This window comes from Dicentrarchus labrax, unplaced genomic scaffold, assembly GCF_905237075.1.
Source record: "Dicentrarchus labrax unplaced genomic scaffold, dlabrax2021, whole genome shotgun sequence".
In the NCBI taxonomy this organism is placed as follows: Eukaryota; Metazoa; Chordata; class Actinopteri; family Moronidae; genus Dicentrarchus; species Dicentrarchus labrax.
The window spans coordinates 16,227,024-16,253,759 of record NW_026136705.1 but is presented as its reverse complement, the minus strand read 5'-3'; the positions used below and the strand labels follow the sequence as shown (position 1 = coordinate 16,253,759).

General features: G+C 41.3%; 2 protein-coding genes across 3 annotated transcripts; one reads left to right on the top strand and one right to left on the bottom strand.

Moving 5' to 3' along the window:
- Nucleotides 1-814: 814 nt before the first annotated feature.
- phldb2a (pleckstrin homology-like domain, family B, member 2a) lies at nucleotides 815-19,519 on the top strand. 2 transcript variants are annotated; one of them, XM_051402322.1, is made up of 17 exons: nucleotides 815-975; nucleotides 3,168-3,292; nucleotides 4,188-5,155; nucleotides 5,262-5,594; nucleotides 8,481-8,615; nucleotides 8,954-9,091; nucleotides 9,869-10,015; nucleotides 10,850-10,960; nucleotides 11,044-11,133; nucleotides 11,305-11,442; nucleotides 11,866-11,965; nucleotides 13,262-13,460; nucleotides 14,384-14,474; nucleotides 14,566-14,712; nucleotides 14,825-15,044; nucleotides 15,190-15,275; nucleotides 15,482-19,519. In XM_051402322.1, the coding sequence occupies exons 2-17, from the start codon at nucleotides 3,238-3,240 to the stop codon at nucleotides 15,620-15,622; spliced, it is 3,099 nt and encodes a 1,032-aa protein (XP_051258282.1). In that variant the 5' UTR covers nucleotides 815-975; nucleotides 3,168-3,237; the 3' UTR covers nucleotides 15,623-19,519. The 2 variants fall into 2 exon arrangements, with proteins under 2 accessions (XP_051258282.1, XP_051258281.1); XM_051402321.1 differs by having other exon boundaries at nucleotides 11,302-11,442.
- A 483-nt stretch (nucleotides 19,520-20,002) lies between these two features.
- Nucleotides 20,003-24,641, bottom strand: si:ch211-244c8.4 (APC membrane recruitment protein 2). Its single transcript, XM_051402320.1, has one exon. It carries the CDS (start codon nucleotides 24,449-24,451, stop codon nucleotides 20,984-20,986), a length of 3,468 nt encoding a protein of 1,155 aa, XP_051258280.1. The 5' UTR covers nucleotides 24,452-24,641; the 3' UTR covers nucleotides 20,003-20,983.
- Between the last annotated feature and the right edge of the window lie 2,095 nt (nucleotides 24,642-26,736).

Genomic DNA, 26,736 nt, shown 5'->3' with positions numbered 1-26,736 from the left:
TCTGATCTTGCTGCTTTAGCCTCTATGTTTTATTCACTTGTTTATATCCACATACTATCAGTTTTTAAAAAATAAATCAATTAGATCAAAGAATGATCAGAGCATTAGCTCCATGATAAAGTATGTGTAATGCCTCTGACTGTAAGGGGTTTTTTACTCTTTGCCTGCACAGTTAAGAGGGGGAGTGAGGTTGGCTGTGTTTCAGACACAGCGATGGGGCCTCCTCCCGCCTCCACATACTGCTGAAACAACAGTCTAAGAGTCAAGTATTTACCTACTCTTGTCTTTTCTCCCACTAAAAACACACATGGTGGGACTTCTCTGTGTGAAAACTGGGAAGAGTTTAGTTGGGGGGTGTTGATCAAACTGGCCAGACAGCATTAAAACTGTTGCCATTTTAAATAAAGTGTGTAGTGCAGACAGCACAGTCTATAAAGGTTTAAGGAAAGAGATTAGACTTTGTCACATGACAACTACAGATTTGCAAACCCAGTGTCTCCATGTTGGAATATAACATAATGATAACATGACACTGGAGCCTATTGATCATTGTGAGTGAGGTCAGAGGTCAAAATCAGCTAGAGACACAAGAATTATACTAATTCCTTTAAAGCACTTAATTAAAACTAATTAGAGTAATAATGCTGCCTTCGTTCCCTCCTTTTATTTTTATCCATTTTGCTCCTTTGCTTCTCAACAGAAGAAAAATTCTCTATCTAACCAGAGAGGGGCAGCAACAGAGCCTGAGGATGAAAAGTAAACACACACTACCCCCCCCCCTCTCTTGGGGAGGAGAGTCTGAGCAGAGAGCTGACGGAGAGGAGGGGAGAGGGTCTCCTGTCTGATCCTTTGTCATGGGAAGACTTTACTCTGCTGTTTCATACACTCAGAGAGGAGGGAGAGGACTTCAGCTTCAGCAACAACAGACACACCAAAAAACCCAGTGCAACTATGTGAATGGGACAGAAAACAAAGGTTAGTTTTTCTTTTCAGTCAGCGTAAATGTGGATGATATGACCAATGATCTGGGAAAACCACATGTCTATTTTACACCACTATGTTAGACTTCACGGTATTTTAAAGTTTAAGTTGTTTATCACATCCTACTGCATGTACAGATGTTGCCAAATGTAGAGCTGTTAACATATGCATGTAATTACAAAAATGCCAGAAAAATGACTTAACTCAGGCAGATGTGAATGTGTCTATGTTGCATAAGAAATGTGCAAAAAGTCAGAATAATGATTTTTGAGCTGTTATCTGGCTTAAGAGGCTAAATGGTGGTTGTTCACACACAATGTTTGTCTCTACTGACCTAACATTGCTGGAAAATGACACAATCATCTAAAAGAAAAGTGGATGACAGCCAGGAGTGGTTATCAGGAAGTTTTCAAACTGTTGACTGCATCCCAATGTGTGTGTTCGTATGAATACAGTATGTGTGTGAATGTATATGAGTTGTTAATGCCTGATGTTGAATCAGAATATTGTAAAAGCAGTGCATTGAGTTTAGAGCTGAAATGATTATGAATGATCGGTAAACTGATCAGTTGATCGATAGATCATCTATGTAGATGATGGATTAATTGTTTACGTTATTTTTCAAGGAAAAAAGATAAAAATTTCTCATGTATGATGTTTTATAGACCTAATTATTAGGTCAGGAAAAGAATGTGAAGATTGTTTGTGAATGAAAATAATCATTAGTTGGCCTGATCTATCAGACTTGTGAAGCAACAACAGTTTGAGCTTCATGCAATGTGAAAGCGTTTATCTTCACAGCGTTACCACACATGAAAAACATCTTATCAGACGCCATTCCTCAAACTGTTTACATATCTCTGTGTTTATGCTCTTCACTACCCTTCTTGCCTGTAGGCTGATGCAGTAAAAACTCTTGCTCCTGACAAGAGGCTGGGTTTTTTCCCCCTTTTTTCCGGAGGTCTGGAGAATGAACTCATGCTGATTGATTGTGTGACTGTGTAAAAGGATACCCTACTTCCTGTAGGCCTTCTCTCCAGACAGCAGGACCAGAAAACCTTGGATCAGCCATCTCTGTCTTTCTCTGCGGTGTGTGTGTGTGTGTGTGTGTATGTGTGTGTGTGTGTGTGTGTGTGTGTGTGTGTGTGTGTGTGTGTGTGTGTGTGTGTGTGTGTGTGTGTGTGCTGTCTGTGGATTCAGGAAACTGTAACGTCTGACTTTTAATATCCCTCTATTGGAACCAAGAATATCCTCACTCAGTTTGATCTTTCTGAGTAATGACCTGGGGTTTATTATTAATTAGATGTATTTATTTATTTTATCTTGATTTTGTCTTAGAAGAGAGAACAAGATTTTGTTTTTGTGCTGTTGGGCACTCAATTTGGCCAACAATTAGGCTAATAAGTCACCAGGACCCAATATTTTAAAAAAAGTATTTTTTTCACAATGATGTGAAATTGTGAAAAGGAAGCTATAATCTCCAAATATTTGGTATTTTTACTCAATAAATGTGAAAAATGTTTAGTGGAATTGTTTCAAATTGTATTAGAGTCAGTCAATGAACTAATGATTTCAGCATGGGCTGCAGGAACCCTCAGGTCCTCAAGCAGTCCACATTAATGCAGTCTGAACCTCTACCTTTGGCTGCTGTCTCAGTGAGTCTGGAGCCTTGAGGGAATACTTTCGAGGACTGGTCATGGGTTTGGGGCTAAAAGATCAATTAAGGCGCAGAGTGGGTTGCAGAGTGCTGATTTTCAGACTCGGTTTTTATTGGTAACACTGAGCCAGGCATAAAAAGTTTCCTCCAGATCTGTTTTCCTACTTAGTCTTGAGGAAAGTTCTTTCTTTTTTTTTTCTTTCCGTTTAAATATGCACATCTGAAATATCTGCTTGAATTGAGGTATTGTTGTAGAATTTTTAGAGGATAAGTTGGGGGGGACCACAAGGCTTGGATTCAACTTCCTGTGATGTTCTTTAAATCATTTGTTTCTATATTGAAAGATGGTACTCTATGAGGCTAGAATACTAGAGCAATGTGTCGAGAAGGAAAGTTGAACAGATTTTTACTTACAGTGTTTATTTGTATTCCAACAGATTAGGATGGATCTGTTTTATATCAGTATTTTTTTTTTTTTTTTACAGTCTTTTTCCTGTTTGTGGGTTTCATATTGATTTCTTCTTCTCAGGGAGCACAGCACACAGGGCCCAGCTGAATCCTACATCCTCAGACCGAATCAGAGAAAGGAGGTCAGTGTAATGAACAGCATGCTTCCTCAAAGGAGTGCTGTCGCCACTCTGGGCTACAACTCTGGTAAGACAACATTCAAGATTCAAGTTTTTGTGAGTGATGTTGAGATGAATCCTTGATACTGATCACTTTAATTGGGTCAAATCTCAGTAATCTACAGTTTATTTTAGTCATCTGTATTAGTTAAGTGCCGCACTTATCTGGATAACTTTTCCTAACCCCAAACCTGGAACAGCTCCTTTTGCATCAGTCTGTGTTCAAGACTTTAAGGGCTTCTGGGTTTTAGTCAAACCTATCTCCTGCTGGCTTATATTTTCAACCACGATCAGCTGAAAACACACAAAATGCTGATTTTAGCTCAAACTGAAGAGCATGCCAGAGCCATTTATTTACAGACAGAGGAAGATGCCAGCTTTATTCCTTCATGATCTTCGACAAAAAGTCTTAATAATCCAAGTTTTGAGGAAACTTTTACTTACATACATCCATTTTAAAGGCCCAGAGTTAATGTATAACACAGCAGGAAGGCATTCTTTAATATCACATAATCTCTGTAATTATATGTTAATCCAGCGTCCAGCCACCCATGACTCAGGGCACCGTCCTCACACTGCTGGCTGAGATATCTGGGCCATAGGGGAAGGTGTCCTCAGGATTTCTCTTCCAGTCGAGACTATGATGCATTCTGCCTTGTCTTGGTCCACCAGCATTCTTCCATTTTTAGAAGAAGCTTAACCACTGATTGAGCCAATGTTTATATTGGGCACAGAACTGTATGAGCGTACATTCTTTACTGCCCCCCCCCTCCCCTCCCCTCCCCTCACTCAGCACAAGTGTGATAGCACGACTCTTAGCTGAGCTGGTGCTTACTAAAGAGGTCACATTAAACCTGACTCTCTTACATATAGTCCAAAAAGAGGCAGGATTTCATGCTCTGAAAACTTTCTCTTTCTTTCAGACTGTGTGAAGATCGAGCACAGCAGCAGTGGCTCAGTGGGTGGGACATTGCTGAGGGGCTCCCGCTCCAAGGCAGAGCTACAGGAACTGATGGAGACGCTGCAGCGCAGGAAGAGTGCTCTGGAGGCCAGCTTGAGGGCAGCTGAGTGCAGCCGCAAGTACCTCAGCGTGCCTTCTCCTGTTGGATCCCAGTCCACCAGGCCGCTGTCAGTCCTCAGCAATACCGAAAGGCCTCCATCTGCCTCCAGAACATTCTCCTACATGACCAGCAGCAGCGTGCCTCCATCACCACGTCAAGGTGAACGCCAGCTGAGCACCAACGGTTTGCTTCGCCATTCCCACTCTCGCCACCAGTCACAAGACAGTCTGCTCCTTTCTAATGCAGCAGATGGAAGCTCTCTGCTCTCCTCCTACGGGCAGCCTCTACCTCGTTCTCCCAGGGTCAAAAGTGGAGCAGCCAGTGTGCCATCCAGCCCTCGCATGGGCCGCAGGCTCTACTCTCAGGGCAAAGCTGGAGGAGATTCCAGGCAGAGGAAATACTCCACTGGCTCCCTCAACAGCCTGGGCATGCACAGCCGCTCTCTGCCACGGCTTCACAACGCAACAGACCCCCCTGCTCTGTCGCTACCGTCCCGTCACTCAGTGGGTTCCCACAGAGGAGTGGGTTCAGCAGGCCCACGGCGCAGTCTCTCCTCCCTAGAGCAGCCACCAGATGTGACAGTACCAGCAAGCATGCCCAGCACTCCCAGAAGGGCCAGCCTGGCCTCTCTGAGCTCTCTGGGGATAGAGATGGATGGGACTGGCTTAGATCTGGGCTTTGGAGAGAGGAGGTTATCATTTGGGAAGGGTGGACTGGGTCCGGGACAGAGGGTGGGCAGCATCAGCTCTTTGAATGGCAAAGAGGAGCTGAGAGACTATCACCAACACCAGAGAGATGAACGACTCAGGGAGCAGAAAGTGCAGAGATTGGTGAGTTTCTCTTTGAACCTGATTCGTCCACTTTTATACTACTTGGTTAAAAAACATGAAAATAACTCAAACACTGTAAAATAATGTATGGATCATCTGTCTACAGGAGTGCCAGCGTCTGGAGACCATCTTAAACATGTGCACCGAGCTGGGCCATGTGGAGAGAGAGCCGGCGGGCTCAGCTGTGTCGGACCTGCAGAAGATCAATAAAGAGTTGGAGAAGCTGCAGGTGTCAGACGACGAGTCGGTGTTCTCCGACTCCCCCGGCAGCACTGCTCCAGAGAGCTGCTTCGGGGCCAAAGTCAGAGACTTCCAACTGGCTGAGGAGCAGCAGGTCGGCCAGCGCCAGCAGAGCAGCTACAGGGAGGCCAGGTCCCACTCACCTGCTATCAGCCTCAACAGCAGTGCTCCCTCACCCTCCTCCCACCACAGAGCCAAAGTAAGTTTGGCTTACAATAATGGAGTATTGAGTAATTTAAAATAAATGTTTAAAATTCAATTATGGGAAGGATTTTGTTATAAGTGGGTCATTGTGTCAAGTAGCTCCAATTCAAGTCAAGTAGGCTTAATGTTATTTATACAACTAAAAATCATAAATCATAAAAGTGTTTTCCTCAAAGTGCTTTGCAACAATACAAACAAACTACAGACAAATATATCTGAATATTAAGTTGCTAAATGCTCCACTATGTTCACCAGCGAGTCACTAAATATGTCTGCTTTGCTATCTTTGGTGCTGGGCAGCGTGTTTATCACAGTGGTGGAGACATTAACTCTAAGTGTTGTTCTGAAGTACAGTTTTAATCTACTTGTACTTTACATTATCTGACCACGTGTGTGATTTTGGCAATTGAGATCAATAATAAAATATTATCAACTATTAAACTATAACATATTATTATAGATTGTTGTAAAATACATATATAAAGTGGTTCAAACCAGCTCCACATTTACCAGCTTAAACACTGAAATGATGAACACATAATGTTTCGGTAATTATAATTAAATGATATAATATTATTCTGAAATCTAACTATACTTGAGTATTTCTACTCTGTGGTATTACTGCTTGTACTGAAAGTAAAAGCTCTGAATACTTCCACCTCTGGTTTATGAGCTTTTTTGGTGAAATTAGGAGGTTGACAGTGCGAGTGAGCCGAGAGTGAACCAAAATACAGATTTAGTTGCATTAACACAATGCACACTGGCTGATCACTGCAAGCGGCATATTTGACATTACTGGTATTATATGAATTAGGCTACTGTTAATATGAAACATATCTAAAGTTTATCTCTTCAACAGCAGCGTTTTAATATTGTTGGTAGTAGGGAATTAGCACAGGTGTTAAAAATTAAATGTATATGTCTGCTGTTGAACCTTGTGTCTGACTGTAGGACATAGGATTTGTGACTGGGCTGCATCACCTGAACTGATGTCAATCCACATCTTCTTCTCCTGTCTGCTTTCCTCCCATCCTTTATTCTTTCAGCTTTAAAGTGAGCAAGAGAGGACCAAGCTGTAGTGAAGACTAATGGGACACACCCCTCGTGTGGAATGCAGTTTATCAGACTCCTAATAGCTTGTTGACCTTTGTTTGTTTGTTTTTTACTATAATATCAGCGTAAATGCTTTCCATTTCCCTTTCCACATTTCCACAGAACAACTGAATTATGTGGGAAATGCAAATAAAATGATGTTGAAGATATCTGCTAGGGTTTGGAAACAACCAGCAGGGCTGAAGGGCATAAAAAATGTGATCATCATACACACTATGACAAATCTTGCCTTTTATTTGGTTCAAACTGGATTTGGATGAAAAGTGCAAACATGTGTGGCCTGAAGCTCTTGTGCAGAATGAGTCATATGCTGACATCCATTGCAGTTGCTTATAGTTTGTGTTTTTTTGTTGGTAGGTAGATTCCTCAACATCATTGAGCTTTTAGTCAGAAGTACTGTACGTGCGTGCAGTTAAAAGTTTGTACATTTCCTGTTTATGCGGGTTGTTCTGACTCATAAACAGGGAAATCACAGTTGCACAGCTCTCCTCACAGCTTTGATGTTACTGATTTGACCTCATCTTTTATCTCATCAACTTAATGATGAGAGACAACTGAATGTGTCAAAGTGGGAAGACTTACTAAGAAATGAATGATCAAGTTCAATTTGCAAATATAAATTCATCAAATATTGTGATTTTAGGCAGGCTACCTCCTCCAACGTCTTTGTCCTAGTGTCACTGATTTACTGTCTCTGTAAAAGTGGCACTTTTTCCCCAGTTTTCCAGTAACAACCTAGTGGTGTGTCTGGTTTTAATGAAGAAGCCCTAGTTTTGTTTCAGCACTCAGCCATTCAAACTGTTAAAGGAGGGGGGGATAGGGTGGGCAGGAAATGACTTTATTCCAAGGAGAATTAGTGTGCGTGTGTGTGTGTGCGTGTGCGCACACACACACATGCACAACTGTGGGTGTGTGTGACTGGAAGAATGCTAGTGTATATGCATGGCAAAGGCATGCGTTTTTCCAGATGTTTTGAACTTCATACGGAGGCTAAATGGATGGAAAGACATTGTGAAAATAAAAAAAGTAGTTAACACATTGACACAGGTAATCAAGCAATGTTTTTTATGTGAAACAGGCACTTTTAAAACACACCTAGAGTTTAGAGTAATTTGATTTCCAAGTTGAGACCATCATGTCTTCAATGTGTCACTTGTGACATTTTTTACGGGCTTCAAATACACTCTTCCATCTCTTGCATTCCTCAGAGCAGTCTGTGCAGGAGGAAAGAGCGTTCACTGCCCGCCTGGGAAACTATAAATCCTAGAGCTGCTGGCCACATGAGGCTTTGGCCACAAAAACAATCCTCCTGACTCCAAAATGGAAGAATACCTGTTAATGCAGGTTCTCTTAAATGCACCCACACAGGAGTATGCATGAATGTTTGTAGGATGTTGGTAGACATTTAAAGATGTGGGAGTTCTTTGGCATGACTGGCAGTGGAGTGCACTGATAGAGATTTCCATTACACCAACTGGAAAAGAATCCGGTTGTCAGTGATCCAGCTTTGGATGAGTTAAAACAGCAGCTGTCATCTAATTCAGAAAAAACTGATTCTACTGGTTGGCAAATTAGTTTAAGAACATACTGTATGTGTTATAAAAACTCTCTAAAACTTTGAATATGCAATCACCAAGAGAAGTTACTCCCAATAAACTTTATAATGGGGATTTTTATGTGCATTTCTTAATTTATTACAGTATGCATGAGTGTTTAATTGTATGTGTATAGAGCCAAACATTTATATGCATTCCTGATGTCACTACAGGCTTTGGAGAGTGTGCAGCTGAAACAGGAAGTAACGCATATAGAGGAAGAGAGGATTCAAGTCCTGAACAACATAGAAGAGCTGGAGCAGAAGATCAAAGACCTGGACAACCAGATGGAGGAGTCTGTCAGAGAGGTAGACAGCACAGTGCAGTATATGAACACAACTGACACCTGAGCAGCTGATATTGTTTGTTCTTATCTAGTGTCAGATAAACTGATTTACTTAAAAGCATTATGCAGTAGTTTATCCTCACAGTGAAGCTGATGAAATGAGCTGCTTAACGTTCAGTGGTGTTACAGATCGAGGCAGCCATCACAAATCGTGCATTATAGGTGTGCATTACTTTTTATTTTTCAGCTGTAGTGCCACTGTGCTCTTTTGTCTCCTCTGTCTCATTATGTATTTAATTCAGTTTGTTTTAAGTGGACAGTCTAAAGATGTTTTTTTTACTCTGCTTCTGTTTCCTGCAGATGGAGGTGGAGTGTGCTCTGCTGGACGGGGAACAGGAGTCGGAGATGGCTCAGCTGCAGAGGGACAAGGAACTTCTGGACCAACTTAAGGAAAAGATTCACAGTAGTGAGAAGAAGAGCCACACTGAGAAGTCACAGGTAAATCACAGGGACCAGTTCAGTTCAACCACAGCTTCCTCTAAAAGGGGTTCACTTACATTTCCTTTAAAACCAAACAAACAAACTATGTTTACAAGAAGAAATTCTTTCCCTAGACCAAGAGGCCCTGAAAGGCCTTGTAAAAGATCCTCACCTAAAGCTATTCAAATGACCTGAAAGACTCCAAACAAAGTAATACAACAACGTTGAGTACTCTGCCGCAGTACTCTTTTGACCAACTACCAAAATCAACTCTGTTGGACAATAAATGGCACTTTATAATCTATTCTCCAGAATTAGTTCATGTTAGCAGTGAGTGCCAAGACTCACAGGAAACCAAAGACCTCAGTTCTCATATTTCACCTGTGCAAACTATTTTTTCTTTTCTCCCCAATTTGTATCTTTTTGCACCTTTATTATCCCTCTTGACCTTGTTCTCTGTAATCCTGGTTCCCTTCTTTTACTTCCTGTCATTCACAACTTCTGTTTCGGACATGGTACCCCGTAGGCCCACATTTGGGAAAGGGGACCAAATAGTTACCATGTGCAAAAAACATTGTTAGTGCATCTGGTTCTAATTTGGTGGAAAACTAAAATGACCTGAAACCTGACATCACTTGGAAAGGCATAAAATTATTACTGCTAACTAGCGAGTTATAGTTAATGTGTGTGTGTGTGTGTGTGTGTGTGTGTGTGTGTGTGTGTGTGCGCGTGTGTGTGTGTGTGTGTGTGTGTGTGTGTGTGTGTGTGTGTGTGTGTGTGTGTCCTGTTTCTCAGGAGGCTGACGAGCAGACAAAAAGTTTGGAGGATTTGGAGTTTCAGAAGCTGGAGAGAGAAATTAATCAGGGCGAGGAAAAGGAGAATCAGAGTCAAGAGGTGCTGCGAGAGATCGCAGAGTGTCAGCGTCTTACTGTTACACGCAAGGTACAGCGAGTGAGGTTTTGTGAATGTGCATGTAGCATGTAGTGCATGTTTGACACTGCAGGTAGTGCTGCCACCGCATAATCTTTAATTTTTTAGCCAGAAATATGTACAGTATAGATACTACTGTAGGTATTTTTGGAGCATGATAACATAACGCACCTTTTGACCAGATCTGAACAAGATGTGTTCTGTTTAATGATTTATATAAAGTAGATCTTTAGTATTAGTCTGGAGTTTTCAGTGGATGTTCATACCAACAGAAGTCCCAGAAGCTCAGGCTCATTCTCTCACTTTCAAGTTTCAGTAACAGGCCCACAGAAATATTACTATTTTCATTTAAGAGGTAGACTTCTTATCAGTACTTACTTGTATGTTATTTTTCTTTTTTTTTTTTAGGGGCTTTTTCAGTTACTACATTGTGGTTTGTCATTAATCTTACTACAGGTTTTGCATGAAAATAAAGCTGCAAAATTGTGAGATTTGCAGCTCAGAGCATGAACTAATTAGAAGAAACAACAATACCAGCAATGGTAAGCATTAAATACTACTTGCATAGTAATAGAAAGATGGAGAGATTAATAGATTTTTTTCATTCGAGGGCAAAGCCACAGAGAGGCGGCAGAAACAGGGTGAGGATATTAGATTAATGTGTAAAGATGATTTAGTTGTAGGCAAACCAAATTAAATTTTCCCATCTCAAAATGAGAATTAGCTCTTGTTCACTCTGCTACTGCTTCATAATGAAACACCTCTGCTAACATGACAGCATTACTTTGCTTCATATTAAAATTGCAGGATATTGTCTAGTGAGTTTGTGCTGTTTTCTTGTCACAGGAAAGACTCATGACGCTGAAAAAACAGTCCACTCAGATTACCTTACAGGCTCAGCAAGAAAGAGAGAATTTCCAGAGAGAGAAAAACAACCTGCTCATCATGCTCCAGAAGGTAAGAACAATCTTACTACATACTGATATTGTAGTTATTTGTATTGTATTGTATTTACTTGAACATCCTATCGATGTCTGCAGGAGAGAGAGAAACTGGCGTCTTTAGAAGGAAAGTATGCAGAGTTGTCTGAGGGGCAGGCCTTCACTAACAACCCTGTAACCATCACAGAGGTGAGTGTCAGTTACAGTTACAATAATACTTAATATTTCCACCAGCAGAGTGCTCCTCTGGATTTTAACAAAGTATCTCACACAGTTAATAACCAAAGTTTCAATGTCTCTGCTGTGAAGTCCTGTTATTTTTATCCTTTGTGATTCCTCTGATTTCTGTGATCAAAGCAGCACTTGCACTCTCTGAAGGAAAGGAGAAGAAGCAGCAAAGAAAACTCTTCCCACCCGAGTGACAGCCTACCTCATAAGAGGAGCCAGCAGCTCCTCAACTCTTACGGCAGATCCTTGGGACGCACGCTTCCTCCCAAGGTCATTACTGTTTGTTTTTTGATCACAGCAGACATTAAAGGCTGGACACAGTGAGATCAAACTGGATGTCTTAAATCTGAAAAAAGGAAATATTTCTCTTATTTAAAGCACACTATAATACTACAGTAGAGCCTTAACAGCAAGAATTACCCAGATTCTGAAAGCTAGATCTTGAGATATTTTAATAAAATTGGTTTGGAAGAACAGTTTCAAAATAATATTCTGATTCTGGACTGCAGAAAAGGGGATTTCATTGCCCTGATTACATGTATCCAGAACTTTTTGTCCCCAGAGAATGATCCACCCAAACAGGAACACCCATCCAGCCCATGAACTACTTTGCAAATGAGATAAATTTTGTAGTTGTGTGAAGATTGTAGAGCCGGTCCTGAACAGCATGTGTGCTGCTGTTTCCTCCTCAAGGCCCACCTGCCTCTGTCCCAAAGCTCCAGCTGTGGCAGTGTCATCCCACAAGGCTTCAGCTTCTCTCCCCGGGACCTGAACACCCGCCGACTTCCCAAGAGTGAGTAACAGATTGTGTGCATCAAGTCTTTTCTGTGCGTGACTGGCTTTAAACCTCAGGCGTTACACATGTACATGTGTTAGGACAGGAAATGCTGTCGTGATGCACAGAGGAAACCACAAAGTCCAAATCTGATATCAAAGACTAAATGTTAGTCTTAAAGGAGCAGTGTGTGGAATTTAGTGGCATCTAGTGGTGAAGTTTCAGATTGCAACTAACTGAACATCCTGCTTGCGCCTGTATTTGACGACCTGGGAATGAGAATGGGCTGGGAAGTGTGTAGGAGACTAGAGCCTATCTAGAGCCAGTGTTTGGTTTGTCCGTTCTGGACTACTGTAGAAACATGGTGGTTCAACATGGCAGACTCCTGACTTGGGTAAAACTCCCCCAAAAAACATTTAACAGGGAAAAAATAGAAGAAACTTACGGAGGAGCCACAGAGGAAGGATCCGTCTCCCACAATGGACAGACATGCAATAGATGCTGAGTGTACAAACAAGGGAACAAACAAAGAAAATCACATTTTATACAAACAGTGTAGGTTTCCATCTAATGAAGCCATAGCTTGACGCTCTATCATCCCTCTCGTCCGTGTCCAAATCCACACAAAATCTGGGAGACCACTTGTAAAGTTAAATTCTTTACTTTAAGTCAAATAAGGTGATACAAAACAATATCTTTTCCATTTACAAGATAATAAAAATCAATATACAGAAAAGGAGAGATAGAGAAAGAGAGAGAGGTCAAAAAACTGTGTGTCTCCACTCTCTCCGCTTGTCTGAATGGCTTAAATACCTCTCAGTAACGCCCCAAAACTCCGGGATCATTAAAGGACCAAAATAAGTTCTAATACATTCCAATCATTTGCAAATTAAATCTACATATTTTCAATTATTACCACATTTTAAACCTAAAGAATCGTACAATTAACCTTTTGCATTACTGAAAATATTTTAATTACTTAATAATCAATGAACTCTGTAATTTAACCACTGAAACGTCAACAAATGCTTTTAGGCTCCTACAAACAGTGATGATTGATTGTTTTGAAGACTGAGAATGCAACTGCAAAATTTAAGCTCAATAGCACAATGTTCGTTTCTGTTTTAACTTGGCCCGGTTGCTGTAAACAGTTTTCATAAAATTATGATCACAAGATGCTGTCCCACCTGGCCAACTAGTTAATGAAGTGCAACTCTGTTGTTGTATTCTGCCTGATCTAATGTTTGACCAACTTTATCATCATGCATGCTGAGAGAATTTCCACTTTGTTACCGTGACATTCTCTTCCGTCAGCAAGCAACAGCCATGCACACATGAATGAAGACAGACAGAGAAGAAGTGATTTCTGCAGCAGGATGGTCTCTGACCCCAACGTGTACTTGGACTCCTTCACCTACCCGGACAACAGTCAGGCCTCAGATACCGTCAGCGTGGACAGCTCTGACAGCCTGGAGACCAGCTTCTCCGCCTGCTCCCCAGACAACATCTCCAGGTTAGAGATATACAAATGAAAGGTTACTTTGAAAAGAGAATATGTGTCAATATGTTGTATTTTTAGAAAAGAAGCTGGTGCCAAAAGGCTTTATAATATGTTGAGGAGAGATATTTTGAACATCAAGCAGAAAGAGGAAGTGCTTTTGAAGAGCCTGTGATGTTCTGTGTTAGGTCAGAGATGGTAATATCCACATGATATCTAGGTGTTCTTACACTTTCTCATACACATTAGCAAATTTAGTCACTGCCTTTGTAATGGTGTTCATGGCAATGGCAGCGCTGGCAGTTTGTCATGTTTATAGGGGGTGGTTTGTTATCGTCCCTCCGCATGGTGTTATTATAGTTACCCTCTTTTGCAAATTTGAACAAAAAACTGTGAACTAAAAACCTATATCAATCAATCAATCAATCAACCAATGAACCAATTACACTTTATTTGTATAACATACAGTTTAGTGCAATTAAAAGTGCTTTACAGACGATTGACAAGATGATAATCAGACAGGATGGAGTAAAAATTAAATAAGGTAGATTTAAAAATGAACTGTAATAAGAAAAATGACAATAAAATACAGGTATAATGATAGTATTTAATAAAAGGTATACTAAAACAAATAAAATAAATTAAGAAAGCAGGCAGAAATAACTATACTAACTATGATAACAATAAAAAAGTATACTGAAAATAATTTAATGAAATTTACAAAAGAAAATACAATCAGTAAAAAATAACTTATCTCCAATCATTTTATATTTGGTATATGTACAAATGAGTTGAGATTGTTTGCATGGCCCCATTGTTTTTTATCACCTAGATTTAGATTTTTTTTTTAGCTTACACTATATGAGTGTCTTCCTCCTTTATCAGAGAAATCTGGTTCTTCTTGTGTTTGACAACTTGTGTTTTCCATTTTTCATCAGTGCCAGTACGTCCAATATGGCGAAGATCGAGGAGATGGAGCGGTTACTCCGAGAGGCCCAGGTTGAGAAGCAGAGGCTCCTCGAGCATCGGGTAACTTGTCAAACCTAACCAAAACTCACCGTGCATGTGGATGTGTGTGTGTTTGATGATGAATGCAATTTGCTCTATGTGGCATATGCAGGAGCGCGAGATGGAGATGCGCAGGCAGGCTCTGGAGGAGGAGCGAAGAAGACGGGAGGAACTAGAAAAACGACTGCAGGAGGAGACGAGCAGGAGACAGAGACTTGTGGAGAGAGAAGTGAAACTCAGGGAGAAACAAAGATCACAGGTATTCAGAATAACAAGAGGTTCAAATCTGATGGGGTTTTTTGCTTCATGTAAATAACAAAGTAGTGCCCAATATTCACATCTGTTATGTAATTTCAATGCTTTTTCCATAGTCCCGGCTGTTGACTCGCTACCTCCCTGTAAGGAAAGACGACTTTGATCTTCATGGCCATATTGAGGCAGCTGGACACAACCCAGATGCCTGCTTCCATCTGGCCATCACTGATAAAACCTGTCGAGGCTTTCTGGTCAAAATGGGCGGAAAGATCAAGACCTGGAAGAAACGCTGGTTTGTCTTCGACCAGAATCGCAGGACGCTCACCTACTATGCAGGTGAGTAACTCTTCCTCTCAATTCTCTGTTTAAAGTCTGAGACAAAGTTACTGCAACCATATCAGGATACTTTGGATGCTGAGAACGAGCTTTGATCACAGTGTTAGTGGTCCATAAACTGTTCTGTTTATATTATCTGCTTCAGACAAACATGAGACCAAGATGAAAGGAGTCATTTACTTCCAAGCCATAGAGGAGGTGTACTATGACCATTTAAAGAATGCACACAAAGTGAGTCAGTTCATGTGCACGTGTCTGTGATGTTTAGCATCTGGCAACGTCTACATATCATTTTCTCTGAATATTGTTGACATCTGTTTTTCCTCTGCCTTTCTCCCTTCATTTCTCCCTCCCACACATATGCACAACCTCGCCCCTCTCCCTTCTACTCTCCATTATTTCACTTTTGTTTCTCAAAATTACATTCACTACCCGAGAGCCCCAACCCCTCGCTGACCTTCAGTGTGAAGACCCACGATCGGGTGTACTACATGGTCGCTCCGTCGCCTGAGGCCATGCGTATCTGGATGGATGTTATGGTTACGGGTGCTGAAGGACACATGCATTTCATGGTGTAACTGATCCCAACAGATCAGGGTACACGCCGCTAGATTCCTTTGGTAAACATTGTGACACATGAGACGGTCCCTCTGCACTCTGCTTGTGTCAGCAGCAAACAACAGCGTTGTGTAGAACTGAGATTGGATGTTCATCAGGTCAACAAAAAATGAACTTCTGTTTACACTTGTAGTATTTGTAGCCTACTACTCATGCTCAAAAGCACACTTTATAATGCAATTATGTGTAACAGATCAAATGAATCGATATACCAGTTTCATAATTAAGCTATTTAGGTTGTTTTTTTATTTTGTTTATGTACCGTGATTTGCTGAAGCATCACTAAATGTTGCTTTTCCCTTTTTCCAACTTTCTCCCTCCTTTTATAAAATCTCTGCTTGTCTCATATTCTCCATGTTATTTTTGGCTTTTGTTCAGACAAAACTTCAGGGATCAGGAAAGCTTCTAAATGATCAGAAACCCAACGTCTGCTACATTTCTAAACCGTGGTACACACTGATTGTGCTTCACTATAACAGATCTGTCTAACAGCTTTCTATAAACTGCAGCATTTTGTAATGTACGTATCCAATATTTAAGTTGTAGGTCCACCTCTGTTTCTTTGCCTTCTTCTTTGTCTTCGCTCCTCTTAACTTGTGGTTGGACTTTACAGTGTTTTTATTCTACAGTATATCTTAGTCAAACTCAAATGTATTTTCCCTTTGTATGTCTGAATGCCTGAATCAGAGGGTCACAACTTCTTCCTGATCTTTTCACAGATCATCTGCTCCGTATCAGTGGTTGCAAGAATGCACATTTTTATTTTAACTCAGATTTATTATTTCTATATTGACACTAATAATCAAATTTAATTAGTGTAAGTATTATTTTACATAGTTAACTCAAGCATTTTGATTGCTGCTGCCAAACTATCAGCATAACCTGGTCTTATTTAAAGCAAGGCTGAATGTCCACCATCAGTATTTCTTCAAACCAGATACATCTCTCTCTCCTTGCATCAGCTTTCATTCCTGTGAGTCTTAATTTGGGGTTTACTTCATTCATGAAGGAGAGATGATTAGAGGCACTTTTTACATTTTATTGTTATGTATTTTTAGCAAACATGCTACTCATAAAAGTAGTAACGTTTGCCCAAATCACATTGGTACTGTGTTTCATGCCACTGTGCAGCTATCTCCCTCTATCTATAGTAGTAGCTGGAGGCCTGATATGATAAGGCCATGTTGTGCAGTAGTGATGCTATATGTACTGCGTCACCCACATTTTCCTTGGCATTTCATTTTGTTTTTTCACCAGCAGAGGTCCTCAGTGCAGAGCTATTGCACTGAAATGACGTAATGCTCTGGCTGGCAGGCCCATACTCACTTAACTAAATGAGCAGTTCCTGAAGCATCACTTGGAGGATGGAGCGTCAATGATCCATATTTTCCAATGCTATATGTATATCTATAAATATGTGCATTTATAAGCACATGTATATCAAGCTTAAGATTTGCTTTTTTTGAAAGCAAAACATAAATCATTATTATGATCTTGAACACACAGTGATTTTTATCATTTTGATTTAAATGTGTTATAAAATCAATATATTTGATCTGTATATTCTTTGACTATTTGCAGTCTGACTGTATTTGATAATGAATGATCACTTTAACACCAAGTGACCAGCTGTTGGTTTACAGACTGCAGATCAGGCTGCAGGGCTGACAGTGTTGCAGATGAGCTGTTGCCTTTGCTGGATGCTTCTCAGTGAACAGAGATATCTGTCATGTTAACATCTCATCCACAGCCTGTCGTCCACTGTATGAGACACAAGCCTTGAAACCAAACAAATGGCCGCTTTGATATATATTTCTAAAAAATTTAGTATTTTATATTTTGTATACGACTGGCGGTAATTTTAGTCAAGACTATGCCACGTGTTTTTATAATTGACACTTCTCATGTTTCAGTATGAATAAGAATAAATAACTTTGATTGTGACGCATATTTGTGAAATGTTATGGTAACTTTGTCTGTTGAACATTATGTTACACAGGCTGTAAAAACCTGCTCATGTAAAATACTGCAGGATAAATGGACTCTTGTGTTTTGCTTTGTATGTTGAAGCACTGAAAAGAAGCTTTATGAATCCCAACACGGCAAGATGATGTGTTTTCCCATGGATATTGAGTACCATAGCATTGTTTTTACACTGTTATGTAATGTATCACCATGGGAGTCTATGGCCTTATTATACTGTATATGGCTGCATAATGCCCCTGTAGTGCAGTGTAACTAGACTCAAACCTCTTAAAGGAATCTGCCTTTTGTTTATCTTATAATAGCCTTTATGAGAGTCAATGCTACCATTACTGTGGCATTTTGTGCCAATTCACCAGTTCCCAGTATACTTGTCTGAAATGTCTCAGAAACTCAAAAATAAGATTTTTCTGGGAATGTAATACTATCTACCATACTACTCAGTGTGGTGCAGCCACAACTCACCAAATTATTTAGCTTTTTGACAGCATATTCAATAAATCACATTGTGTAGGTGTTTAGGATGGGTGTCTTCTGCTGGGTTTCACTTCATCCACAGACATACAATTCAGCATTGTTTATTTGTTTTTCTACTTGACTGGTTTAGCTCAGGTCAGTGCAAAAACTGTGTACAGTGGAGCATTATTATGATACACTAAACTGTTATAATGCAATAATTCCATTTTAAATGGTGTCAAAAGTAATAACTGATCTAATTAGCATGTAAACTGTGCGTGTGCTCATTAAGGCACTCATGGTTTTAAACTCCTCCTCCTGCCTTTCATTGGTTGACCTACTGGGGTTGGCATGGAAACACAGAATGAAGCATGCTAAATTAGGTTCTAAAGAGGCGCATCGTCTCTCCAGAGGCAGAAGTAGACACAAACATACAGATCATAGAAAGCCAGGGTGGCCTCAGTGCATTATGGGTGCTGTTGATCTGTATAACATATTTAAGGGAAGGGGCTGGTCTTAAAGGTACACCAACAACCTATAAACAGAGGTACTCAGACAGCTTATGCAATAGCTCAAAAGTTTATTCCTGCATGTTCCCTGGTTGTACTTCACTTAAGGCTGTTGTCATTATAACTTACAGTATAAGCATGAAAGCCACACTGCTGGGAAATCATGTGAATGAATGCTGACAAAAGGCAGCATTCAGTGAATATGCCTGTTTCAGTTTCCTCTTTGAAACTGTAGGAATCATATTCACACCAGCCGTTTCCTCTAATGGAGAGCATAATGTAATTTTTCACACTGTGGCACAATGTGAGCCCTCATAAGCAGTCTGATCTCTGCTCTAACAGGCCTGATTATAAATCTACATGCTGTTTAAGCCAATTTTCAAACATTTTAATCCCAAATTGCAGGTGTTAGCAAGAAGCAAACCTGTGTTATGTCAAAGCCTCAGGGGGAAACTGTTCTTTTTCTCAGGGAGATACTTTTACCCTCTGTAGTCTGCATCAGCACCTGATGTGGTGAAATCCTCGTGTTTTTCTCAGGCAAATGATGGTTCTCTCTTCTCAGCTTGCAGCCTCTGGCTTTCGTAAAGTAAACAGAGGTCTTTTTGTGTCACATCCACGATGCTTTTTTTGTAAAAAATTCACCCTTTGTCCTTTACTCCTTACTCCTAACATCAGACTCCTCTAAACATTGCCCCATGACTCAGATCAACTTCCCATCCTTAACCTGCGCTTTTAGTCACACCAATAATAGCTGTTAGAGTTGCTTTTCAGTGTTTTTTTTCCTGCATTTACTTCCTTTGTGCAGCATTGTAAGTAGTTCACTCCAGCCTTTTGTGTTCAAATAATGATCTGCATTTTGTTCTTTTCTGCAATGATATCAAACTGATACTAAACGTCTAAATCAAGTGATCCACTCAGTCTAGGGGTTGTTATTCAGCAGATGCATTGGTGCATTTCACACTAAGAATAGCAATGACACACATTTCCAAACCCTTTTCCTGATAATAAGGTATGCATGTTAAGCGTTTTCCCTCGCGGCTGATTGGCCAGGCTCTGCTGACATTCATGTGCTCGCTATTCAGGTCAGTGAGCTTTGAGTGTGGATGATGTTTGAATTGTGTTCTTATGAGGACACTCTGAGCGCAGGCTGTAGTAAGATGGTGAGCCACTGTGAGGATTTGTCAGTAAAAATATAAAATGTTTGACATTTCTCTTTACTATGATCTGTAGCTTTTAGCTAGATGACAGAGTTATGTAATTTCCTTCCACATAAGATGAACTCAAAAGATGATGTATTCCTAATACAGAGACAGTAAATCCCTTTAAACTGTATGTGGTCACATTTCTTATCTGGAAAAGTAGATAAAATACATTTGACAACTTAAACAGATCTCATCTTGCTAATTACTCATATTGTTTTATTGATTAAATAGTAAACATAACAACATATATGAGACTATACACAGATATTGTTCTCATCTGGTGGGGTAAGGATAAGGATATGCCAGTGTACGAGCTGGAGATCTCATCTCAGCATCCTCTGTCTTATTCAAATGTCCACAGGGCCATTCATAATGGCTGCTGCCCACTGTCCATTTCATTGGAAGGAGTTATTTCCATTCCTCCCTTAAAACCAGTCTCTCCCATAGTTCACAGTGAGATCAGATCAGGTTACATATGAGCAGACGGACACACAGGCGCTGTACAGTTCAACATCTTGTGCAAATATTAATGGCACGTTTTCTGCTACATACATCCAGAGATAGGTGTGGAATGTAAATTTGGTTGTTTTGCATTAATTTATAGAGCTCCTGCAGTTTTTCTCCTGGCATAAATAAATACGTAAAGGGACTGGTTATTATCAAAGAGACTTGCTTGAAAGAAAGACAAAAAAGATTTGACGGTTCCTACAAAAAGTGGGAGTAACAAAAGTTAAAAGTACTGTAGAAAAGACTGAACAAATTCTGAGAGTCTGTAGGAAAAGCACCCTTAAAAAGGCACTCGCCCATATTGTGTGTGTGACTGTGTTCGCAGAAGACCTTTAATCTTGCTTATCCTTAGTAACCGATGCTGCTGCGTGTTCAGGTGTGACCCTGAACCTTTCCTGAGTGCATGTCCAGTTGGCTCAGCACCAAAGAGCCAGGCTTTTTGCTTTGGCTCCCTGTGGAGAGGTTTTGTGCTTGAGTGCTGTCAGCCTCCTTGACTCTGTTACTGTTACTTATGATGTAGTGAAGCCAAGAGATGACAGAGAGACAAGCCAAGACAGTTATAGTATAGAAATATGAATTAAAAAAGAGTGGCCATGTAGTTATATTGGGAAAAAAATTGCAGTCAAAGCCATAATCTGTATTGTTGATTGATCAGTCCATTGTTTCATTTTCTTATCTGTGTGCTGCCACCCGTAGCTGCAGGTTTATTACCAACCCTGCGGACAGGAACCTTGGACATGGGTATCTTGGTGCGAGGGGGTTCTTTTGCTTGAGGGATTTGAGAGGCAGTGTGAGACTGTGCGCAATGCTTCACAGGGATCTTTGAGTCACGCGGTGAACTGGTGAGAACTTTCGGCTGTGGAGGGTGCTGACTCTCCTCCTGGGTGTGTTTTGAGGTGGGCACAATTGCCCCAACATCACTGATTTTATCTTTGCTCCCTGCATCATGTGAGTTGAAATGGGGCCTCTCTTCTTCTAGCACAGGGGTAGGTGGTTCCCTTCTTGCTTCATCATCAACATGTTGACTCTCCCGGACGGGTAGCTTACCTGGTCTCCCCCCTCCAACTACAGGTATTTTGCTAAGTCCTGATGGCTTTATTTGTGTTGTCCTCTTTTCTCTTGAGGGGCCCTGGAGGCTTGTTCGTGATTCATTGTGTAGTTCATCTGTTTTGGACGGCACTGTCTGGGCCCCCTGGAAACCTGTGCTACTTGGACTTGCTAGTTGCCCATCCACTGATGCCTGTCCATTTCCTCTCATCCTAGCAGAGGCTGGGGCCTCACTTGGGCATGGTGCAGGGGTAGAAGAAACAGAAGTGACAGGGTAATGGGCAGGGGCAGAGGTAGGTGCAAGAGGGGCTTTAGATTGAAGAAATGGGATCTGAGCAGGAGTAGGAGGTTCTTTAGATACAGAAACTGGGATCTGAGCAGGTACAGGAGGATCTTTAGATACAGAAATTGGGATACAAACAGGTGTAGGGCGATCTTTAGATACAGAAACAGGGATATGAGCAGGAGCAGCAGGAGCAGCAGGAGCAGCAGGAGCAGGACGATCTTTAGATACAGAAACTGGGATCTGAGCAGGAGCAGGAGGATCTTTAGATACGGAAACTGGGATCTGAGCAGGAGCAGGAGGAGTTTTAGATACAGAAACTGGGATTTGAGCAGAAGCAGGAGGATCTTTAGATACAGAAACTGGGATCTGAGCAGGAGCAGGAGGATCTTTAGATACAGAAACTGGGATCTGAGCTGGAGCAGGAGGATCTTTAGATACAGAAACTGAGATCTGAGCTGGAACAGGAGGTTCTTTAGATACAGAAATTGGGGTACAAACAGGTGCAGGAGGATCTTTAGTTAGAGAAACTGGGATCTTAGCAGGGGCAGGAGGTGTTTTAGATTGAGAAACTTGAATTTGAGCAGGAGTGGGGGGCTCTTTACACACAGAAACTGGGATTTGAGCGGGGGCAGGAGGGGATTTAGATGCAGAAACTGGCATCTGAGCAGGGGCAGGCGGCTCTTTAGATACAGAAATTTTGATTTGCGCAGGAGCAGAAGGGGCTTTAGCTTGAGACACAGGGATCTGACCCAGAGCAGGAGGTGTTGGGGATGCTGTAGACACAACAGCATGAGTGGTAGGGGCTGAAATTGGCGTGGGAGTAGGGGGCATCTTGTCTAAAGAGACTGGTGCAGGAGTGGGTTTAGTTGTGGGAGGAATCTTATCTGAAGAAGTTAAAGGTGGAGTTGGGACAGATGCAGGGCTGGATTGGGTTTTAGTTGTGGCAGTCGGGGTAGAGGAAGAACCAAGATGTGGAACAGTTACAAGGAAGGGAGGGGTCTTACTTAAGTCCAGTGGGCTAGAGGTGAGTACAGGCTTCGAAAGGGCCACAGATGCCGAGCTTGAGGTTGTAGTTGATGTGGGAAACGTTGTCATCTTGGAGAGGATAACCGGTGAAGAGGACGGTTTGGTTGTAACAGTACAGGCTGGTGATACTGTCACTGGGGCTTTATATTCTCCTGCAGCTGAACTTAGGGAAGGTTTGAAGGAAGTGAAGGTTTGCAGGTTCAAATTGCTAGCTGAATCTAATTTGGTAGGTGGAGGTTGAGTAAAAGCTACTGGGGCGGGAGGGCTATGGGTGACAGGTGGAGGTTTAGCTGGCGCAGGAGATGGAGTAGCTACAAGGCTAGATTTATTTACTGGAGGAGTCATTGGAGTAGGCGCTGCAATCTCTGAAGCCAACTTGCTGACCGTAGAGGTAAGAGTTGGACTAACTGAGGGAGCCTTGATTACAGTGGCCGGGGTGTTCGGAGGGGCGGAGGTGGAACTTGGTGTGGATTTAATTGTCGTCGAAAAGGAAGACATTATTGGAAGGCTTGATGTTGTTACAGGGGTAGTTGAAGGTTTTCCTGCAATAGGTGTAGGAGTTGATTTAATTTTAACGCTGGTAAAAGTCTCAGCGGCTTTAGAAGAGTCTGAAGTCAGTTTGACTGAGTTAGTAGTCAAAGTGGAAGTTTTGGTCAACGTTGTGATGATGGCACTCGGCTTGGCAACGGGAGAAGAGGATGGCGTTGTCTTTGTCAGAGGGGTAAAGGATTTGGTCGACGCTGTTGTGGGGACAGCTACAGGAGAGGGTTTTGCCGTAACAGCCGTGCTGACAAAGGTAGAAGTCAATGGAAAGGAGGGGGTGGGTTTGGAGAAAAGAGATGTGGATGATGGCGAGACTTCAGTCACAGCAGCACTGATGGCACTGCTGGCTTTTCCCCACTCTGCCTCTACATCAGCCATGATGTCTCCACCCCCTGAGATTGAGTCAAAGGTCAGGAGAGAAGAGATGTCTGCCAGCAAGCAGCTCAGGCTACTATCACCAGGTACCATGGGTGGTTCAGAGGTGGGTAAAGGCGGCACATACTCATTAGTTCTACTCACATTGCCTGCTGTCACCTGGGGTGTTATAGTCTCTGATGGGGTCGTGGCTGCACTGTCCTGTGTTGTGAAGCTCCTGATGGGCTCACAACTCTCAGTCTCTGGGCTGTCCAGAGAGCGAGGCTGGGATTTGGGAGTGAGGGTGAGGTCCTCTTTGATGATTTCCACACTGTTGGCACGGGACGACATGAGAAGTGGGCTCGGAGGAGCTTCCTCCTTCTCCTCTTTATCCTTTGATCGGAACATAACATTGCCAAAGAGACCCTTCAGCCCTCGACGTTGCCGACCCACTGGCTGGGACACGGTGTGGACTCTGCGGTCCCCTACTCCTCTCCGGCCACCCCTCAGTAACGACAGGAAGCTGAGGGACTTGGCTGAGCTTGCCGAAGAAATGGAGGTGCGAGCATGGGCGGCAGCTAGAACGCCATCTTCGCCAAGCTGCTCCTCCTCTGCCTGCTCCCTCTCTCCTTGACTCACCTCATGTCCCTGTTCCTTGTCTGGCTCCGGCTCTGAATCTGGTGCAGTGGTCTCCGATAATCCATCTTGGGTTTTGCTCCTGTTAACAGGTGACTTGTTGTTTCCATCCCCTTTGCTTCGAATAGAAAAGATGTTACCTGGCTTGCGTTTGCCAAACAGCTTGAATCCTTTTCTGATTTTTCCACTCGACTGGGATTCACAAGGCGGGGGGTCCATGTTATCCGTTTGTACATCCATCTTCTCTCTGTTTCCCCCTTTCTCTGTATCCTTCTGTCACTTGCTGCGGTTATTATTCCCCAGTCAGTAGTGTGAGCATTTATATCCAGACGTTATCTTTATCTGTGTCCGTAGCCTTGCTTTACCTCTGGTGCTCCAGTGTGTTTCTTTATCGGCTGTCTGTATCCCTCCCTCTTTCTATCTTTCCCATCCAGCCCTTTCTCCTCTATTTCTCCCTTGGAAGCCCCTCCCCTTTGCCTCGTTTTTGTCTGGCTGCACTCCCTTGTTGCCATAGCAACTGAGGAGCTAAGCAGCTTTCGTCAGCAATGCAGAGCCAGGGGCTGTGATCAACCCACCCTGAACGCAGCTCTCTCTTCCTCTCTGTCTGATGACTCTGTTTACATAAACAGCAAAGACAAATACTCCATTAATAGGGCCAAATTTTGAATTCCGAATGATCTGGCTTTATATAAACATTTCATCCAGATTAATGCAATGTGCTTCTATATGCAGCCTAATAATCTTTTAATGGAACAGATCAGATTTTTAGGGTCTTATTCACAGCTATTGTTTCGCAGCAACCTACAGTAACTCATCCCCGTCTGTTAAATATTTTATATAACCTCATAAAATTTTATAACTAGTTAGTGTAACAATTTATTAAATTCTAGTTTGGGAGATAATTAGCATTTTGACCTATATGCCTATTTGTACAGTATTTTCCTCTTCTATCCACATATGACTTTGGAAAGCATAATTTTAGCACCTATTAATAAAGTGTATTAAAACAAATGTAATACTTCCTGTGAAGTGTGAATGTAGCTATTACTGTCATAAAATCAAATTAAAAACGATTAAGTGTGTGACCTTTTGAACATCTTAACAGAGTCAAAAACAGTCCTGAAGACAATCGAGCCATTGAGAATGATTACATAATCAGGAGTGAATGAATAGATTTTATTTAAAAGGAAAAAAGGAAAACAGGACAGGGGAAGAAATGTAACTATATTTGGTAGTGTTTATACGATCTATCCTATTATCTGCTTTTGTCATTATTGTTTTAATTTGAGCATTTCCCCTTAGAATTCCAACATGCAGTAGAAGCTGAGATGAATCACATTATATGCAATCCTCTAATTGACACAGTGCTCAAGCTATTATTTATTTTCACACTTCAGGTGACTGATGTGACAAAACATTGTTTGGAATCTTATTTGCCAGTATATAGGAATAAATACCACATAAATGGCCTGATCATCTGAGCATCTCGTTAGTAGATAAAGATAAGTGTTATCAGTTTAATGGATATTCTGCTTGCTTGGCACAAGCATTTATAGGTGGATTTATTTATTCCTTTTAAAATAAGCATGTGTAATAGTAGTTTACCCAGAAACTTGCTGTCTATATTGTTTTGAAATGTAAACCTTTTGTTTGGGTTGAACTGAACTGTTTTTTGTTTTTTTTTATAAATTATTCATGTGAGGCAACTAGTTTTTTATTACCAGGTTAATGAATGAGGGGTGGATGGGGTGGAACAAGCATGGCCTCTTGTGGTTGCGGAAGAAACAACATGTGGCATAGTTTGGCTTCATATGGCTGTAAAAAGTGCACAAAGTCTGAAAATAAAGCTGCTGTCTCATCCACAGGCATTCCTTGGCCCAAATAAGTCTGAGTAGTGTAAGTAGGTCGACAATCTTTTAACAAATCTTTTCCAGGCTGCTTTAAGACACAGTATGAGGTTTAAGGGTACAGTCGCACTGGTACACAGCTGTAGAGGATGAAGAAATAAGTACTGGTCTGTTTTTACAGGGGGGCATAAATGATTGCAGGAGAGGTGATTGACATGAGATTCACACTAAAATTTAATTTAAACTAAATTAAAAATGTTACAAATACCTTCTTGCTTCTCAGTGAACAAAAGAGAGAATAAATCCTTTTTATTAAATGCATTTATGTTTTGTGCTTAAATACTCAGTATAGGTTAATACATAAACCTGGGCACTGTAATGAATACATACAGTACATACATAGCCAACTAAGTGCTGTGTCAGTATTTACTGTCCACTTTTTCTACAAAAAAATACATCAGATGTCCTTGCAGGACTCATTTTAACATCTCCACAGCTCAGCCTAAATAACCATTACTATGATGACCGTGGTCTATTTTTCTCACACACACAAACATGCATTAACACAAATAAATAGGTGTTATTATTTTTGTTTTCTAAGAAAATGTAAATATCTTGTTCTTCCACACACAAATATTCATAAACCTACACATTACCAGTCCAAAAGATCACTTTGCC

Coding starts and splice junctions, on each gene's coding strand:
- phldb2a (XM_051402321.1), top strand. CDS start 3,238: ATGAACAGCATGCTTCCTCAAAGGAGTGCTGTCGCCACTCTGGGCTAC. Junction 11,443..11,865: donor GACGCACGCTTCCTCCCAAG/GTCATTACTGTT, acceptor TTCCTCCTCAAG/GCCCACCTGCCTCTGTCCCA. Junction 15,045..15,189: donor GACGCTCACCTACTATGCAG/GTGAGTAACTCT, acceptor TATCTGCTTCAG/ACAAACATGAGACCAAGATG.
- si:ch211-244c8.4 (XM_051402320.1), bottom strand. CDS start 24,451: ATGGATGTACAAACGGATAACATGGACCCCCCGCCTTGTGAATCCCAG.